At 38.6% G+C, this 15,123-nt stretch overlaps 1 protein-coding gene across 1 annotated transcript in view; it reads left to right on the top strand.

Annotated features, from left to right (window-relative positions):
• Positions 1 to 15,123, top strand: part of Grin3a (glutamate ionotropic receptor NMDA type subunit 3A) — a 176,918-nt gene that overhangs the window by 125,934 nt on the left and 35,861 nt on the right. Inside the window, exons 4-5 of the mRNA XM_036178669.1 lie at positions 104 to 249; positions 4,785 to 4,900. Coding sequence (XP_036034562.1) covers positions 104 to 249; positions 4,785 to 4,900 — 262 coding nt within the window. The remainder of the gene's footprint in view (positions 1 to 103; positions 250 to 4,784; positions 4,901 to 15,123) is intronic.

Below are 15,123 nucleotides of genomic sequence, written 5' to 3'. Positions count from 1 at the left end.
GTGTAAAATGTGCTCTCAATTATTGAATTTTTAATCCTATGGTTTTAAACAAGTAATTAACTAAGTACTGCATATTAGAGGCATTTCTTGTTCTCTCTGGTAGCTTCATCATCCTTCTCAAGGCTTCCGTTTTGGGACTGTCCGGGAAAGCAGTGCTGAAGACTACGTACGGCAAAGCTTCCCAGAGATGCATGAGTATATGAGAAGGTACAACGTACCAGCCACCCCTGATGGAGTACAGTATCTGAAGTGAGTGTCACCCCTTGGATCCTAAAAGCTTCAAAGAAGAGAAATCATTTGGGGTTTTGCCTATTATTTTTTTCCAATATGGTGGACAAAAATCCCTAGTGCTGTGTTCAGAAATAGCACATGCAGGGTCTGTACAGGTGGCTTAGTCAAAAAATGCTTGCTGGACAAGCACGAAGGACCATATTTGGGTCCCCAGTACCCATATAAGACTCAAGGCACACATAAACACTCCCAGTGATGGGCAAGTAAAGGCAAGAGGAATCTGGGGTTCTCTTGGTCAGCCAGTCTAGCCAAGTCAAGGAACTCCAAGTTCAGTGAGAGACCTGTCTAAGGTAGAGCATGATTAAGGAAGACACCACATGTCAGCTTCTTCTAGCCTACGCGCGCGAGCGTGCACACACACACACACACACACACACACACACACACATTCACAAACATATAAATGCATACACATAAGCACACAAAGAAATAACTCATACATTGTGAGAGCCAAAAGACAATATAGAATGCTGTACAAGAAATTAAATGATGTAGATTACCAGTTATCTACATAGTCTACAGTTTGTAATTCCATTGGTGAAAAAGCTAGTAGGTCATTAGTGGAGTGGATGGCAAGGGAAGAAAATGTTGGCTTACACAACAATGCTGAGATGATTAAACACATAGGGAATGTGCCCAAAGGATAAAGTGTCCCAAAGCAACCTTTTCCTTCAAAGTGAATCCCTAAGCCTGTGGAATACCTCATTTTGCCACAAGGAAATGGAAATTTATCTCAGAGATTTCCTGTGGGAAAGAAATAGGATAGAAAGCAATGACTCCTATGCCTGCATCCTTCTCATCAGAATTTATGAGAGGTAATCAAAGGCAATCATGTTGCCATGACAGATTATCAGAGCCTGTAATTCAGTAGAGTCAAATGCCAAGCAATGCAGTGATGAGTCTGCTGGTCTAGTCTGCCTGGGAGAAGGGACTGAATGGCTTTCAGCTTCTGCAAGAGGGATACCTGGTACCTGTCCTCCTGCCCTGCCCGATAGCATCAGGACAACAATTTGCAGCATCCAACCTCCAAGTCCCCACCTCAGTTCATCATCAGGAAACCAGTTTCTCCATGTTAATGTTAGAATTCTCCCAGTGAACAGTAAGTTGCCTCAACTAATTTTTCAAAAAGGAAAGGAAGAAATGCTTTCATGGGACACAAGGACTTTGTGTTCCTCGAGAGATCTAGTAATAGTCCCTTCAGCAATTTTATGGATTTTTTTATACTAGAACTCAGAGAGGTTGGAAGCTGTGTGCTCTTAGGTTCACAAAATTATTTATGAAGTTTGAGTGCTGCAAAATGACACTTATTTTGCAAAAACATCAAAACATTGGAGTCCCTTCTGACACACTTTAGAGCTCCCTTGCCTCCAAGACTCTCTTCTGTTTCTTCTCTAGACAGTTGCACAGGTGTGAGAGAAAGGATGGGATGCCAGACAGATGGCAAGGGCTCTCAGAAGTGGTTGGCAAACAGGGCTCTGCCACCAGCATGGCAGGATGAGGTGAAACTTTCCTAGTGCCCAGCAGCTCCCCTGCACTCAGACCTTTAATTTTTCCCAGTGGCTCTAACTGAGAAGGCTGTCATCTGATGCCCAGTGTCACAAAGGTAGGACATTTCTGAAAGTGATATGAGTAACAGGTGGCTGAATATATACAAAAACAAAAACTAGAATTCTAGCTTCATGCTAGTTCAGAAACCAAAATGGAAGAGTCTTTGAGGATTTGAGTGATCCTTAATGAATTATGATCCAGGTGTACCCATTTTGTAGCTGGTGTAAAGGAGCCAAACAGAAGTACAGACTCTTGAGCCCCATCCCAAACCCACTGCAGTTTTCCAAACTTCTCAAGTGACCCGTTGATTGACATAAAACAGGAATATAGGCAGGTCTTATTGTCAGTGTCTCCTCACTTCTTTCTGGGCACCACTTTTGACCTAGTCACTGTGGGTGTTCTTAGGAAACACTCCAAGCAACCATAGTTTTCATACTACTTTGCATCCCCTGCATTCTAGAGCTTGGACCTACAACATTCAGGGTCATCTACATAGGTTGCTCATTTATTTTATTATGTTAGAGTATGACTAATTTTGTAATATGTAAAATGTAGTTTTAAATGAATACCTGTAAGACATGATTCTACAATAGATGAAGCTGGAGGCTATGCCAACTACAACAATGATTCAGCCAGCCTAGAACTACTTATGACTGGATCACACCAGTCTACTTCCTCCCTAGTGACTCAGATCCCATGAAAGTCTATGATTTCATTGTGACTAGTCTTTTCATGGCATAGAAATCAATCAAGGCCAACTAACCTCACTATACAATTCAAAACTATGAGTACTTATACAAGGATATCAATGACACAGGGCTCAGGAATTACTGGTTTCAAAAAAATGTATATGAACCTCAAGGGTTTTTTCCCTATTTATCCTATATTAGCATAGACATTTATGGACTATTGACATGTTGCTGTGTACCCCTTTTCAAGGTGCATTCTCTTGCTATTGTAATAATTTGATTAAGGATACATCTTCAAACTAGAATTTGACTTTATTACCTAGATTCCATTAAGATGCCTCATCAACAGCTCCTAGGAAATAATTCACACTCCCCAGACCCTTTATGAACTTCCTCTTGCTAGGGATCTGTGTAGTGTTTTCATTTTAGATGATGTTAAACATGTCAAAATTAAGTTATTGTAACTTAAGTGAAATATTCCTGAAAAGATAGATGCATTCTGCAGTTTCACTTCCTGGAAGAATGGGAAAACAATTTATTGGCAATTCATGCCAAAGAGAGAACCATTTATTATGTGTCTATGTGCGGTTCAGGCAACATTAGCAATTTCTTGCCTGGTGGTGAATCTCACCTGTGTCTATGGACATCCTTCTCTTTCAAATTGTAAATGAGCCCTAACCATATTCTCCTCTAAGATTAGAGGCTACTTCTCTGCATTAGATCTGCACAGCCTCACTCTGGTTTTAGGAGTGGGAGGACTGAGGCCACATTAAATAGAGAAGTGTTGTCTTGAAAAGCTGGTTAGACAATTCTAGTAGTAGAAAAGTCTTTGTTATGAAAAAGAAACTATTTAAGGGGTAAATGAGATGGGGAGAGAAAAGAGAGGATATGGTCATTAGTAAAGAGAAACTACTAAGAAAAGTAGATTGGGAAGAGAAAACAGAAGGACAAGAGAGAGGGGATATGATAAACTATTACATGCGTTATGAAAATATCAGAATGAATAAGAGTGGTGGATCGAGTCTGAACTCTACTTATCATGAGATGGAGGCAGAAGTGCATGTGTCTGAAGTCAGCCAAGAATGTGTGGTGAGACTGTGTCTGAAAGAGCGCGGGGGAAGGAGGGAGGAAAGGAAGGGAGAGAAGAAGAAAGGATAGAAGGGAGAGGTGGAGGAAAGAAATTTCACAATGAAACTCATTATTCTTTATAATTAATTACACTAATAAAAAGAAATTAAGTGTATAAATTCTATACTTCAGTAAAAGGGACTTGGGATGGCTGAAAACAAAGAAATTGCCTAGCTGGCTTCCTTTCAAACTCTCCATTCCCTGAGAGGGTTGTCCACCCTGTGATTAGACACAGCTTTCCACTGGGTCATGTATGCACCCATACTCAAAACAACAGAGAACTCTCACGAAGGACACCTAAGATATTTAATGGCAACTTAAGCCCATTGTCGATTAACTGGTACAAGCCTAGTGGACCCACATTAAATTATTCTGAACTACCTATGCAGAAAGAAGAAACAGGACTCCCTGGAGAAAGATTATTAAATTGAACCACTAAGATCTGTTACATAAGCTTCACCTTCAATTTATTGGACATTATACCATGGACTTAAAGAGACCACAAATTTCTTTTCTCCATGAACACTAGATCTTTTCTAATTATTTCCTTGATATCTGTTCCTAGATACAAAATTATAGTCAATTTCTGAACAACAAAATGGTGATTGTGACAGGAAAAAAATAAAAGTTTCAACATTGATTCACAAGAACACTTGTCTCCAACACTTAACCAGGTGTGTGGCCTAAATCAAAATACTTCAAATCTCTGAGCCTCATTTTCATCATTATTTGTTTCACAGTCCTGATGAATAATTAAATGTATGTAGGATACTGAATGCAGTACTTAACACAAGTTACTTTGATAAATAATAGAAATCAGCCTTCCCTGTGCACATTCCTATTCAATTAAGAGTTACATCTGGCTTAGATGTTGGACTTTGCAGTTAGAAGTGGGGTTGGTAGATAAACCCATGGGAAAGAACTTGTATACTCTAAAAGGAATGCCTAATTCCCTGATATCTATTCCTGATATATGTGAATGAGATGCCAAAAGAGCCAGCAGCGGACAAGTTTGTGCTGCCCTTGGTATCCAAGTTTCCATCCCCAAACCAAAGCCAATTGTCAGGCTACTCCTTCCTACCCAGTAATGAACCATTTTCATTTTGTTCCCTTTGGTTTTAAATATAGGAATGATCCAGAGAAACTAGATGCCTTCATCATGGACAAAGCCCTTCTGGATTATGAAGTATCAATAGATGCTGACTGCAAGCTTCTGACTGTGGGGAAGCCATTTGCCATTGAAGGTATCAATCACTCTTAGTCCACTTTTGCCCAGGATGCGCTGTTTGCTAGCCTAGCAAGTCCCAGGTGCCAGAAGCAGCGTGATTCATCTTCCCTTGCTTTCATTTTCAACTCACAAGCACTCAGCTACTAAGTTTGTTGACATTAAAGATTTATTTTTCACCACTCAACAAAATTTTCTTTGCAAAATTGTTAAAACAAAAAATAATAGTTTCCAAAATGATGATGTTAGTTCAGGTACCAGGGAGTAATAGTCATAAGGATTCTAACACTATTTAATGTGAAATTGTGTTTGTGTTTTGTTTTGTGTTCTGTGGTGGTAAGGATCAAACCTTGGGCTTTGTAGTTACTAGGCAACCGTAACTGCTGTACCACAGATTTGTCCCAGCCTTTATCTAATGACTATTTTTGATGAAGGGTCAAATACCATAGTGAATCTGATTTAAAAAAAAAAATATATGATAGGACTCTGTGTATCTTATGTATATCCCAGACCATGCCAACCATGTGTGGGTTACATAGCCTGCTTGATGCTGAATCTCATTGGTATCTAAAGATAGTTTTCTCTTCAATTTTTGATGAGCCTTATTCATGTTCTCCTGTGAGTTTGGGTTTGAAGCAATCTCATGGAGGTGCCAAAGTTGTGTTTCTAGAAATCTGTGCTTTCTGTGATAATGCAAGCCTGTGAGAAGAGTCCCAATGTTGATGAAATCTAGTCTACTCATTTTGTGCACAAAAAAGACCAAGAATTAATATTATATCATATTTTCATGCCCATATAAATTACTGGACTCATAATCCAAACATTGTATTTCCCAAAAAATGTTATCTGAGAGTCTAGAAATAAATAGAAAAAAAAACACCAAATTCTGAGTTTTAGTACCCTTTGGGGCCTTAAGCAAAACCTTGTTTGAACCCCAAGATTGCTTTTTTCCCACTGGCAACAAGTTTTGCTTCCCAATAGATCAACCCATCAATCAAACTTCAGGACTAAAGAAGCATTGTTTTGTCAGTATTTTCTCTCATTCTGAACAACAGTTGATATGTGTACTATATAGTTTGAACCAGCAAATTCCATACTTCCCAATTCCTGGCTTCCCCTCCCTGACAGTATAGGCTTGTGATCATACACACTTGTCACAAAACATTTTGGTTTAAAACAATTACATGGAGTGCCAAATTATTGCTTGTTGCATGTGCTTTTGTGAGTTAGTGGGGGTATAAGACTATTCTGGTTTCAATCTCACAACCATAGTTGATCTCTGTCTCCTCTAAACGTATCAGTGGATTTTTTTTTTCAGACTTTGTGTTTTTAATGAATGGGAATTATACAGCTGCTGTCATTTTTTTCAAGCCTTTTTGTAAGAGCTGTAAGTCTTCTCACCAGGCAAGATGATAGTGATAAAACTTAGAATGTTAGGATAAGAGATAGTTGGTGATAGCATTGTTCTGTTAAGACTAGAATGTGTGTGTGTGTGTGTGTGTGTGTGTGTGTGTGTGTGTGTGTGTGTGTATAACTCTGTGTATATGTGGTGTGTGTGTGTGTATGAGAGGGAGAGAGAGAGAGAGAGAAAGAACTAGAAAACTCAATAGCCTATTTAATGTAACAATAGAAAAGTCCATTTTGTAGCATCTAGGGATACAGAGAGACATTTTATTTATGTCCTAGATGTGTGGGGTAATTGAGGTCCCTTCTACCATTAGTGGTTGCTAACAACAAATCATTTGTAGAGGACATAAGAATAAGGGGCTCTATTTTCCACCTTTGTCTCCAGGGAGCAACCCCATCTTGTCAAAAAGTAGTGGTAAGATGGCTTGTTTGCCTCTGCTGGACCTCAGTGCCAGATGCCACACAATTAACTCCCCACTGGTTTCCTTTTTACATTTCCATCTGTGCTCCTGAGACTAAGTGTCTTGTAGTTCCTATCATTCTAGACAATGCTTTGTTCTCAAAGAGAGTAAGTAAATAAATAAATGGCACAGTCAAAGAGCAAAAAAGATTTGAGAAGAATGAGCATGACCATCATTGTTGGTCTCCTCTCTGAATGAGTGAGATGTGTGTGATGGTTGATATCACATAGAAGATGAGACTCTAGGCATGCTTGTGAGGGATTATCTCGATTAGATAAATTAGATATGATTGGCTTAACTGAGTTGACAGTTACAACAGTGCATGGTTACTTGGCTGTTGTTCCTGGGCCTGTGTTGAGGCAGAGCATTACGGCAAAGGGAACATGGTAGAACAAGCCTGCTCACTTCATGGTGACCATGAAACAGAGATCAAGAGAGGAAAGAGCAGAGCAGGGTACTAACTAGACCCTTAGAAGAATATAGACAATGGCCTACTTCCTCCAGCAGAGGAAGAGAGCCCAACCACTTAGTAATTCAGAGCCTTCACACCCCAATCACCTCCCAAATGTGCAACCTCTAAACAATGCAGCATTGAGATCCAAACCTTCAACACAAAAACTCTCCAGGAACATTTTAGATTCAAACCATAGCACAAAACTTAAACAATACAAAGGGATGTCATTTATAAGAAAGGTGGGAGAGACTAGTGAAGAAAGTCAATGAGCTGGGAGTCTAGTTCAGTGGCCAAGTACCTGCTTACCATGCATAAAGTCTCAAAGATGGGCTTGGGGATTTAGCTCAGTGGTAGAGCGCTTGCCTACCAAGCGCAAGGCCCTGTATTCAATCCTCAGCTCAAAAAAAAAAAAAAAAAAAGTCTCAATGATAATCCCAAGCATTGCAAGAGAACAAATCTTTTGGATTTTTGAAATAGGGTTTCTCTGTCTGTCCTGGAACTTGCTCTGTAAACCAGGTTGGCTCAAACTCAGAGATCCGCCTGCCTCTGCCTCCCGAGCGCTGGGATTAAAAATGTGCACCATCATCACCACCACCCAGCAGACCTAATAAATTTAATGCTGATTTCTTGTTCTTGATTTGGTCTTTCAAGATTAGTCTCATATAGCACAGGATGGCCTCACACCTCATATGCGGGTAGTACCTGATCATGAGTTTGCTCTTCCTCCTTCACCTCCCTACTGCTGGCTTTCCAAGCAACACCATGCCTGGCTTTGAATCCTATTGTTTTTCAGTGTTAATCTCAAGGATTTCTTAGAGAAATATTTTCAAATGTTACCTTCGTTTTTCATGAAAACTTTAAATTATTTTGTTTTTCTTTGGCAAAATATAGAGTTTTTGAATCTATAAAAATGTGAGAGCGACTATTAGACTGGACTACATACAAAAGAGTCATCAAAGTGATCCCTGGCCAGCAATTGCCCATTTGACACATAGGAACACTGCAGGTGCCTATCTACAGCAAGCTGTCAGCTCTGGAACAATGCTAGCTAGAATGTACTGATTGTGTAATTAATGATGTATTTCCAATTATGTAACTCATCGATTTAAATTTAAACAGGTACCTAGTTCACTTATTAATGCAGTAACTCAAATTCACACTGAGAGTTTGCACACACTTTCCTACGTGTATAAATAATTTCAGGAACTTAGAGGAAAAATCAAGTCTACTGATTCCTTCATTCTGATTATACATTGGATCAACACAATATTGACCACAGACTGAGTAGGGTGGCCACTGCTATCTTCTATACTCTAGAATCTAGAGGTTGAAGCCACCCAGAATTCATATGAAATCTAGGAATTAGTGATTAGACAGAGTGATTCAGTAGATAATGGGGATTCTAACCACAAAGAAATGGCATTAGTACTCCTATAAAATGGGCCCGTGGGAGCTCTTCGCCACATGAAAACACAGCAAGATAAGCCATCTATGAACCAGAAAGGAGATCTTCATGAGACACTGGATCTGACCACAGCTGTTCTTGAACTTCCCAGAAACAGGACTGTAAGAAGTAAATGTCTTCTGTTGTTTGTAAGCTACCTTGTCTCTGAAATTTGCTGTGGTAGCCCCAAACAAGCTAAGATCATTACTAATACTCCCCCCAACTTCACCTTACACTCTTACTTGAGTTTTTAAGTAAAAGTAAGGCCAATATGAGACAGTGGCTCTAGCTTGAGTTTGAAGTCTTTCATGGGTCAACCTTCTTTGCTACAAAAAAGCTAAGAGCCAGAGGATGTGGAGGAGTGCTCTGAAATGTTGTCTTATGGACATGATATTGCTATAGCACACATTAATTCACTGTAGTTAAGGTTTCCTGTACAACCTCGATCCAGTCAACATCTCAGCATGGATAGAGGAGGAGCTCCCAAAGCCCCATTCCTGTGGCAAAGCTGTTGGCAGTTGACTGTTATGGAAGTATGAGGGAAAGTCACTTTCCTTTATGGGCAGGGCCACTGGCAGGTTAGCTCTGCCCCAGTGGATAGTACTATAGCCATGCCCATACAAGCAGTAATAACTGAACTCTGAATTATTAAGAAAAGAAAAATGAGGGGATGAAGTTAGGAGAGAGATGTGTTGAGGAGGCCTGAGAGTGCTGGGAAGGGGAAGTGGGGGTGGATATGACCAAGATATACTATATGCATATATAAAATTTTTAAAGAATAAATTAAAATATTTTTTAAATCTATTATCAGTTCAAGGACATGCAGAAAGTGTTTGGTCAAATTAAATTCTGTGCACCAGAGGCACAAAGACATATTTTGTTCTTGAGAATAAAAGGGAAAGTGTTAAGATAAATGAACACATGCCCCAAATTTATGCATTGGTGTTAGCAGACAATAAAGGTCAAGCAAAGAGAAAGAGTAATGTAACTGCACAATAATGATCTGTGACCTTTCAGCAAAGGCCCTTTGCCTGTTTCTGAGCTGATCTTTTACTGGCTTTCCAATAATTATTTAATGCAGTGCTTAGAGCACTAACTCCAGAGTCTGGCCCTGGGATTAAAATAGAATTACTGTCACTCACAGGCAAGCATCTTAATCTGTCCTTCCAGCTCCTCATCTGCATAAATGAAGATATTAAATGAACACCTAGCATAAGGTTGTCATGAAAGTTAAGTAAAATAGTGCATGTAAAGCATGAGCAACATACCCACTATACAAGATGGACTCAGTAAGTTATTAATATTCAGGATATTCATTAAGTTAAAAGCCATGCATGAAAAAAAATTCTCCCAAGATATCCTTCATGGATTTCAACTCCTCCGAGACACTTCTCTTTCCAACTTGATGTGCTGAAGCTAAGGGAAACTCATTTTTAAATACCTCTTTCAAATTGGGACTATGATAATATGCTTTCAACCATTACCTCAGAGTATCTAAACATGATAAATTCAAGGACGTATATAAAATCAAATGACTCTTTGTAGTTGGGGCTGTTTTTTAAAATGCTATTTTTGAGTTCTTATTTTCAAATATCCATTTTCCAGCCACACACTGGGAAGACTCCTTTTAGCTGTGAGTTTCTAACGTACATGTGCTAGTCAACGTATATTTCCACCACTCTTAGCTGAGTAAAGCTGACTTATCCATGAGGAGAAGATCAGGATTCTATTTGGGAAATCATTCTCTTGAGCTATTAAGTTGTATCCAATTTCCAGGGTACCTGATGCCTTCATCTTTAGGGTTCAAGGATTCCATTTGCTTCATCCATCACCCACAAGACAGTCAAGCCTGTCTGTACTGCAGTCGAATTGCTAATGACAATTTAGGCAACTCCAACTAAGTCAAGTCATTTAAAAATAAATGAAAAAGGCAATTTAAAAATAAAAACTCTTTGACCAATAAAAACAATCAACTTTGACAAGCAACTGATAAAACAAAAGGATAAAAATCGAACTTTCCAAATTTACCATTTTATGTTTCTGAATAAAATGGATTTTTATGTCGAGCAGTAAATTCCCCTCACAGCCACATACTTTTCTTTTCCTATTCTTCCCTCGTTTTAATTAGTTAATAATTATTATTAATGCTAGAAATCATTGAAACACCAATGTCCAATGCGTGTGTTAAAATAAAAAATTAAAAGATGTCTATCTACTTTTAGCTCTCCATTCTGAATTAATCTAGGCTTGATGGAGTAGAATGATTTAATATTCATTATTTCCTGGGTAGCCATTTTTTATAAATGTCTTTGTAACTTCAACACAGCTTTCCTTTAGGGTCTCTTACTGCTTCTGTCATAGTACCAAAATTATACTCTTAGAATATGTAGGTTTAATCTTAAATTTTAATTTCACATTTTTCAAACTTCCTTACGTATTTTGGTCTCCTCTTCTTAAAAAAACAACAACAGAAAGACACTACCAAGAACGGGTCTAAGACGCCACTGCTTCCTTTCATTCGGCAGCAGTCTCTCACCACACAGAACGTCCTCCCATCTCTCCTTTGTGTCCTGATTGTTTATATTATCTGTGTTTCTGCCTCGCCTATCGTTTTTCCCAGAAAAGTCATGTAAGTTTCCACTATCCTGCACAGCTGCTAAATATGCCTCAGCTCCACATGCCACCTTAACCTCTCCCAGACAGGCTCTGTGTCCAACTTAACTCGGGTACCTCCAAAACATTACACACATTCTGTGGAATGTATGAGCAGATAAATATGTGCAAAAATCAGTATTTTCCAAATAAAAATGCAAACCATCCTGCCATTATTGCACTGATGAGGTTGAGATTTTTAGCTTTAAGGGATCTTTATGAGAAATGTAATTAGTGAGTGCCCTTCCTAGTTAGTTTTCTGACACATAATAGGGCTATTCTTACTTTCTTTATAGAACTTATTGCTAAGTTTATAAACAAAATCTACCCACAAACAGTATTTTTGGCTAGTGAAAACTTACTTTTAAAGGCTGTGGGTTTTTTTTTTCCATTTATTTGTGTATGTGTGTCTTTGTGAGTATCCGCTGTATAAAGAGGGGTGCCCATAGAGGATAGAGAAGGGCATTGAATCCCCTAGAGCTGAAGTTACAAGCTGTTGTGAACCCACCAGTGTGGGTGCTGAGAAACAAACTCAGGTCCACTGGAAGGACCGTGAGTGCCTTTAGCTGCTGAGCCACTTCTCCAGCTCCAAGATTATTTCTTAATGAACTAATTACCTGATTTGGGGAGGACAGCATCCACTCAGTTACAAAGATTAGGCACACACTGAATTGAAGGAAATGGGTCAAGTTTTCCCTTAGCTTATATTGAATATAGTAGAATGAACATTGATTTTTAGAATCAAGCAGACCTACTTTTAAACATTAGTTTTGCTGGCTACTGACTGTGATCTTGGCAGTTTAGTCATTCAAGATTTAAATATCTTTAGGTAATACATACTGTCAGGGGTTCACATATGGGGGATGTATCTGACACACAGAAGAAGTAAGCTTTATGTTAGAATCCCAGAATGATATGGCTGAACTGTGCGTCACAAGATAGTCAAACTTTATGTCTGGTGCATAGTTTACAGTGTGGCTTAAAATATGCTACTATTAAAGAACAGTAGTTGAAAACGATATAGAAAGTCCTTGATAAATGTTAGAAGTTGTTGTTAAAAAGCAATTGCTTCAGTGGAGAAAATGCATTAATATTCAGCAAAGTCAACCCAAGCTAATTATCCTACGTGTCAACCCTTTTCCACCCCATACTTCCAAATCCACCCCCACTATATTCTTAATGTCCTTCTTTTTTCTTCTCCCTCCTAAGGCCTGTCTCAATTGTAATGAAACTACTCCATGTAGTTAACTGTGTAATATGTCTCCACACTAACATGTATGGACCATTTTACATGGTATCTGTTTACTCAATAAAATATTTGATGAATGAACAGATAGATGGATGGATGGATGAGAGTCAGTAGATTAGTGAATGTTATATTATACATGGGCCTTGTATTACACCCAGCATGTTAATAAATACTGAAAACATGTTTGGGAGATTGAATTACCAGCTACCATCAATATGTTTTTTAAGGAAAATAAAAACTTCCTTAGAAATTTACCCACGGGCTGGAGCGGTGACTCAGCTGTTAAGAGCACTTGCTGCTCTGGCAGAGGACATCAGGTCATTCGCAACCACTGGTAGCTTCAGATTCAGGGGATCTGGTGCCCTCTTCTGGCTTCCTTGGGTACCAGGTACACACTTGGTGTACTTACATACACGCAGATATTCATAATGCACATTTTTTTATTCTTTAAAAAGGTATCGTCGCCACAAATGGCTTAAAGATTTATTTATTTCGTAAGACTGCAACCCAGATGAGGACACCAGATCTCATTACAGATGGTTGTGAGCCATCATGTAATTGCTGGGAATTGAACTCAGGACCTCTGGAAGAGCAGTCAGTGCTCTTAACCTCTGAGCCATCTCTCCAGCACCAGTGGCAGTGCACGCCTTTAGTCCCAGCACTCGGGAGGCAGAGGCAGGCGGATCTTTATGAGTTCGAGGCCAGCCTGGTCTGCAGAGATCCAAGAAAGGCTCAAAGCTACACAGAGAAACCCTGTCTCAGAAAAAAAAAAAAAAGAAAAGAAAAAGAAAAAAGAAAAAAAGGTATCATCACAACTACACAAAGTGTTACTTAATGATTCATTCAAGCTCTATTCCCATCAGTCTTGCCTTTCAAATCAGAGCCACCAGTCACAAAGGAGGCCCTCTTAGTAGCTGTTTAAACAGAAAGTCCACATTATGCTTTTGACTTTGTCATGATTTTCTTGATGCTGCATTCTTAAGAAACAAGCACAATTATCACAAAAACAAACATACAGTACTTTAAAAGTCAAAAACTGTTTGGTACTACATGTTTCTACTCCACATCACTGGCCTCAAGTTGTTCAAATGGATTGTGTATCTGCATTAAGAAGAAGAACAAAAACTAATATCTTTGGAATTGAGTTGCAAAGTGAAATCATCAGAGCAGGTATTTGACTCATTAAGTATCTTTGAATCTTTCACAGCCTTTTAGTCTTGATCTGTGAAAAGGGAACTAACTGCATTTTTAATTTGTCTTCCTCAATCATCTTGAGGGCAAAAAGAAAAATCTTTCTTTCTTTTTGACTGTGAGATCTAATAACCAAAACAAGATGTAGTTAATTAGCCTCTTTCACACAGCTCCTCAAAGCGATTAGCAGTGTGTTAACAGGAAAGCCATGGAGCCGGACAGTGTAAGAATACCCAGTCTAGGCTGGTTAATAAAACTCTGATAATACACCTGTCTTTGTTCTCTTTGTCTATCCCCGCTCCTGTTTCCTTATGCTTTTCGTAACTGCCATCTTGGATCTCTAAGTTATCATATCCTTGATTTTTTTTCTAAATGTAGTTTCATCCACCCATATGTATTCTTAACATGCATATTAATTTATTATGATTGTTTTTACATGGACAAAATTAATTCATGCTGTAGATTTTGGGGGAATGGCATTTTCCCCAATAACATATATGTCTCAGTTATGTAATATTCCAATCATGAAATTATTCCACAATTCATTTACTCATGGTTTTGTCAAAGAGCATTTGGGTTCTTCCCAAGTTTTGTGGTTATGGACAATATTCTTAAAATAAGTGTTTAACTGTATAAAATATTACCAAAATGTTTTCCAAAGTAACTACATCAGTTTGAATTCTTATTCTCCATATCTTCTCCAACATTTGGCATTACCACATTTTCGACAATTGAAGTTAGTTATTATAAGTCCATGTGGTCTTTTACTTCGCGTGGTGTATTATTTGTTCGTGCGGTATTATGGTTTGAATATATAATGTCTCCTTTAGTTCTTATGTTAAGGGCCTGGTTGTCAATTGATGAGTGTTGGAAAAGTGATTGGCTCCTGAGGGCTCTGACCTAATCAATGGATAATTCCTTGATGAATTCATAATATGACAATATTGCTGAGAGGTGTATCTATGAGGATGATATACCCTCTTGTATGCTCTTCTGTTTCCTTGTTCTCAAAATAAACTCCTCTTCCATTTCTTCTCCATGTTAATGGATTGAGAATTCTGAAATAGTAGACTGAAATAAACAACTTCTCCCTCGATTAATCTTCTCTAGAAATGCCTTCACAAACATACCCAGTGTGTACCTTCCTAATCTTCTAGGCACTTCTCAATCCAATCACGTTGACAATTAAGATTAACCATCCCATGAAAGTTTTACTGGGAAATGGCTAGGAAATCCCAGACCTGGTAAAGACCTCAAAGACTGTTTCTAAAAACATCCGGAAGAGAAGAGTAGAAGGTGATAATATTTTTTACAAACACACCTTGCATATCTCTACTTTTCAGAGATGCAGCTGACTCAAGGGCAGTCATCTCTAAGTGTATCT

Source organism: Onychomys torridus, chromosome 2, assembly GCF_903995425.1.
Source record: "Onychomys torridus chromosome 2, mOncTor1.1, whole genome shotgun sequence".
Classification (NCBI taxonomy): domain Eukaryota; kingdom Metazoa; phylum Chordata; class Mammalia; order Rodentia; family Cricetidae; genus Onychomys; species Onychomys torridus.
This window is presented reverse-complemented; position numbering and strand designations above follow the sequence as displayed.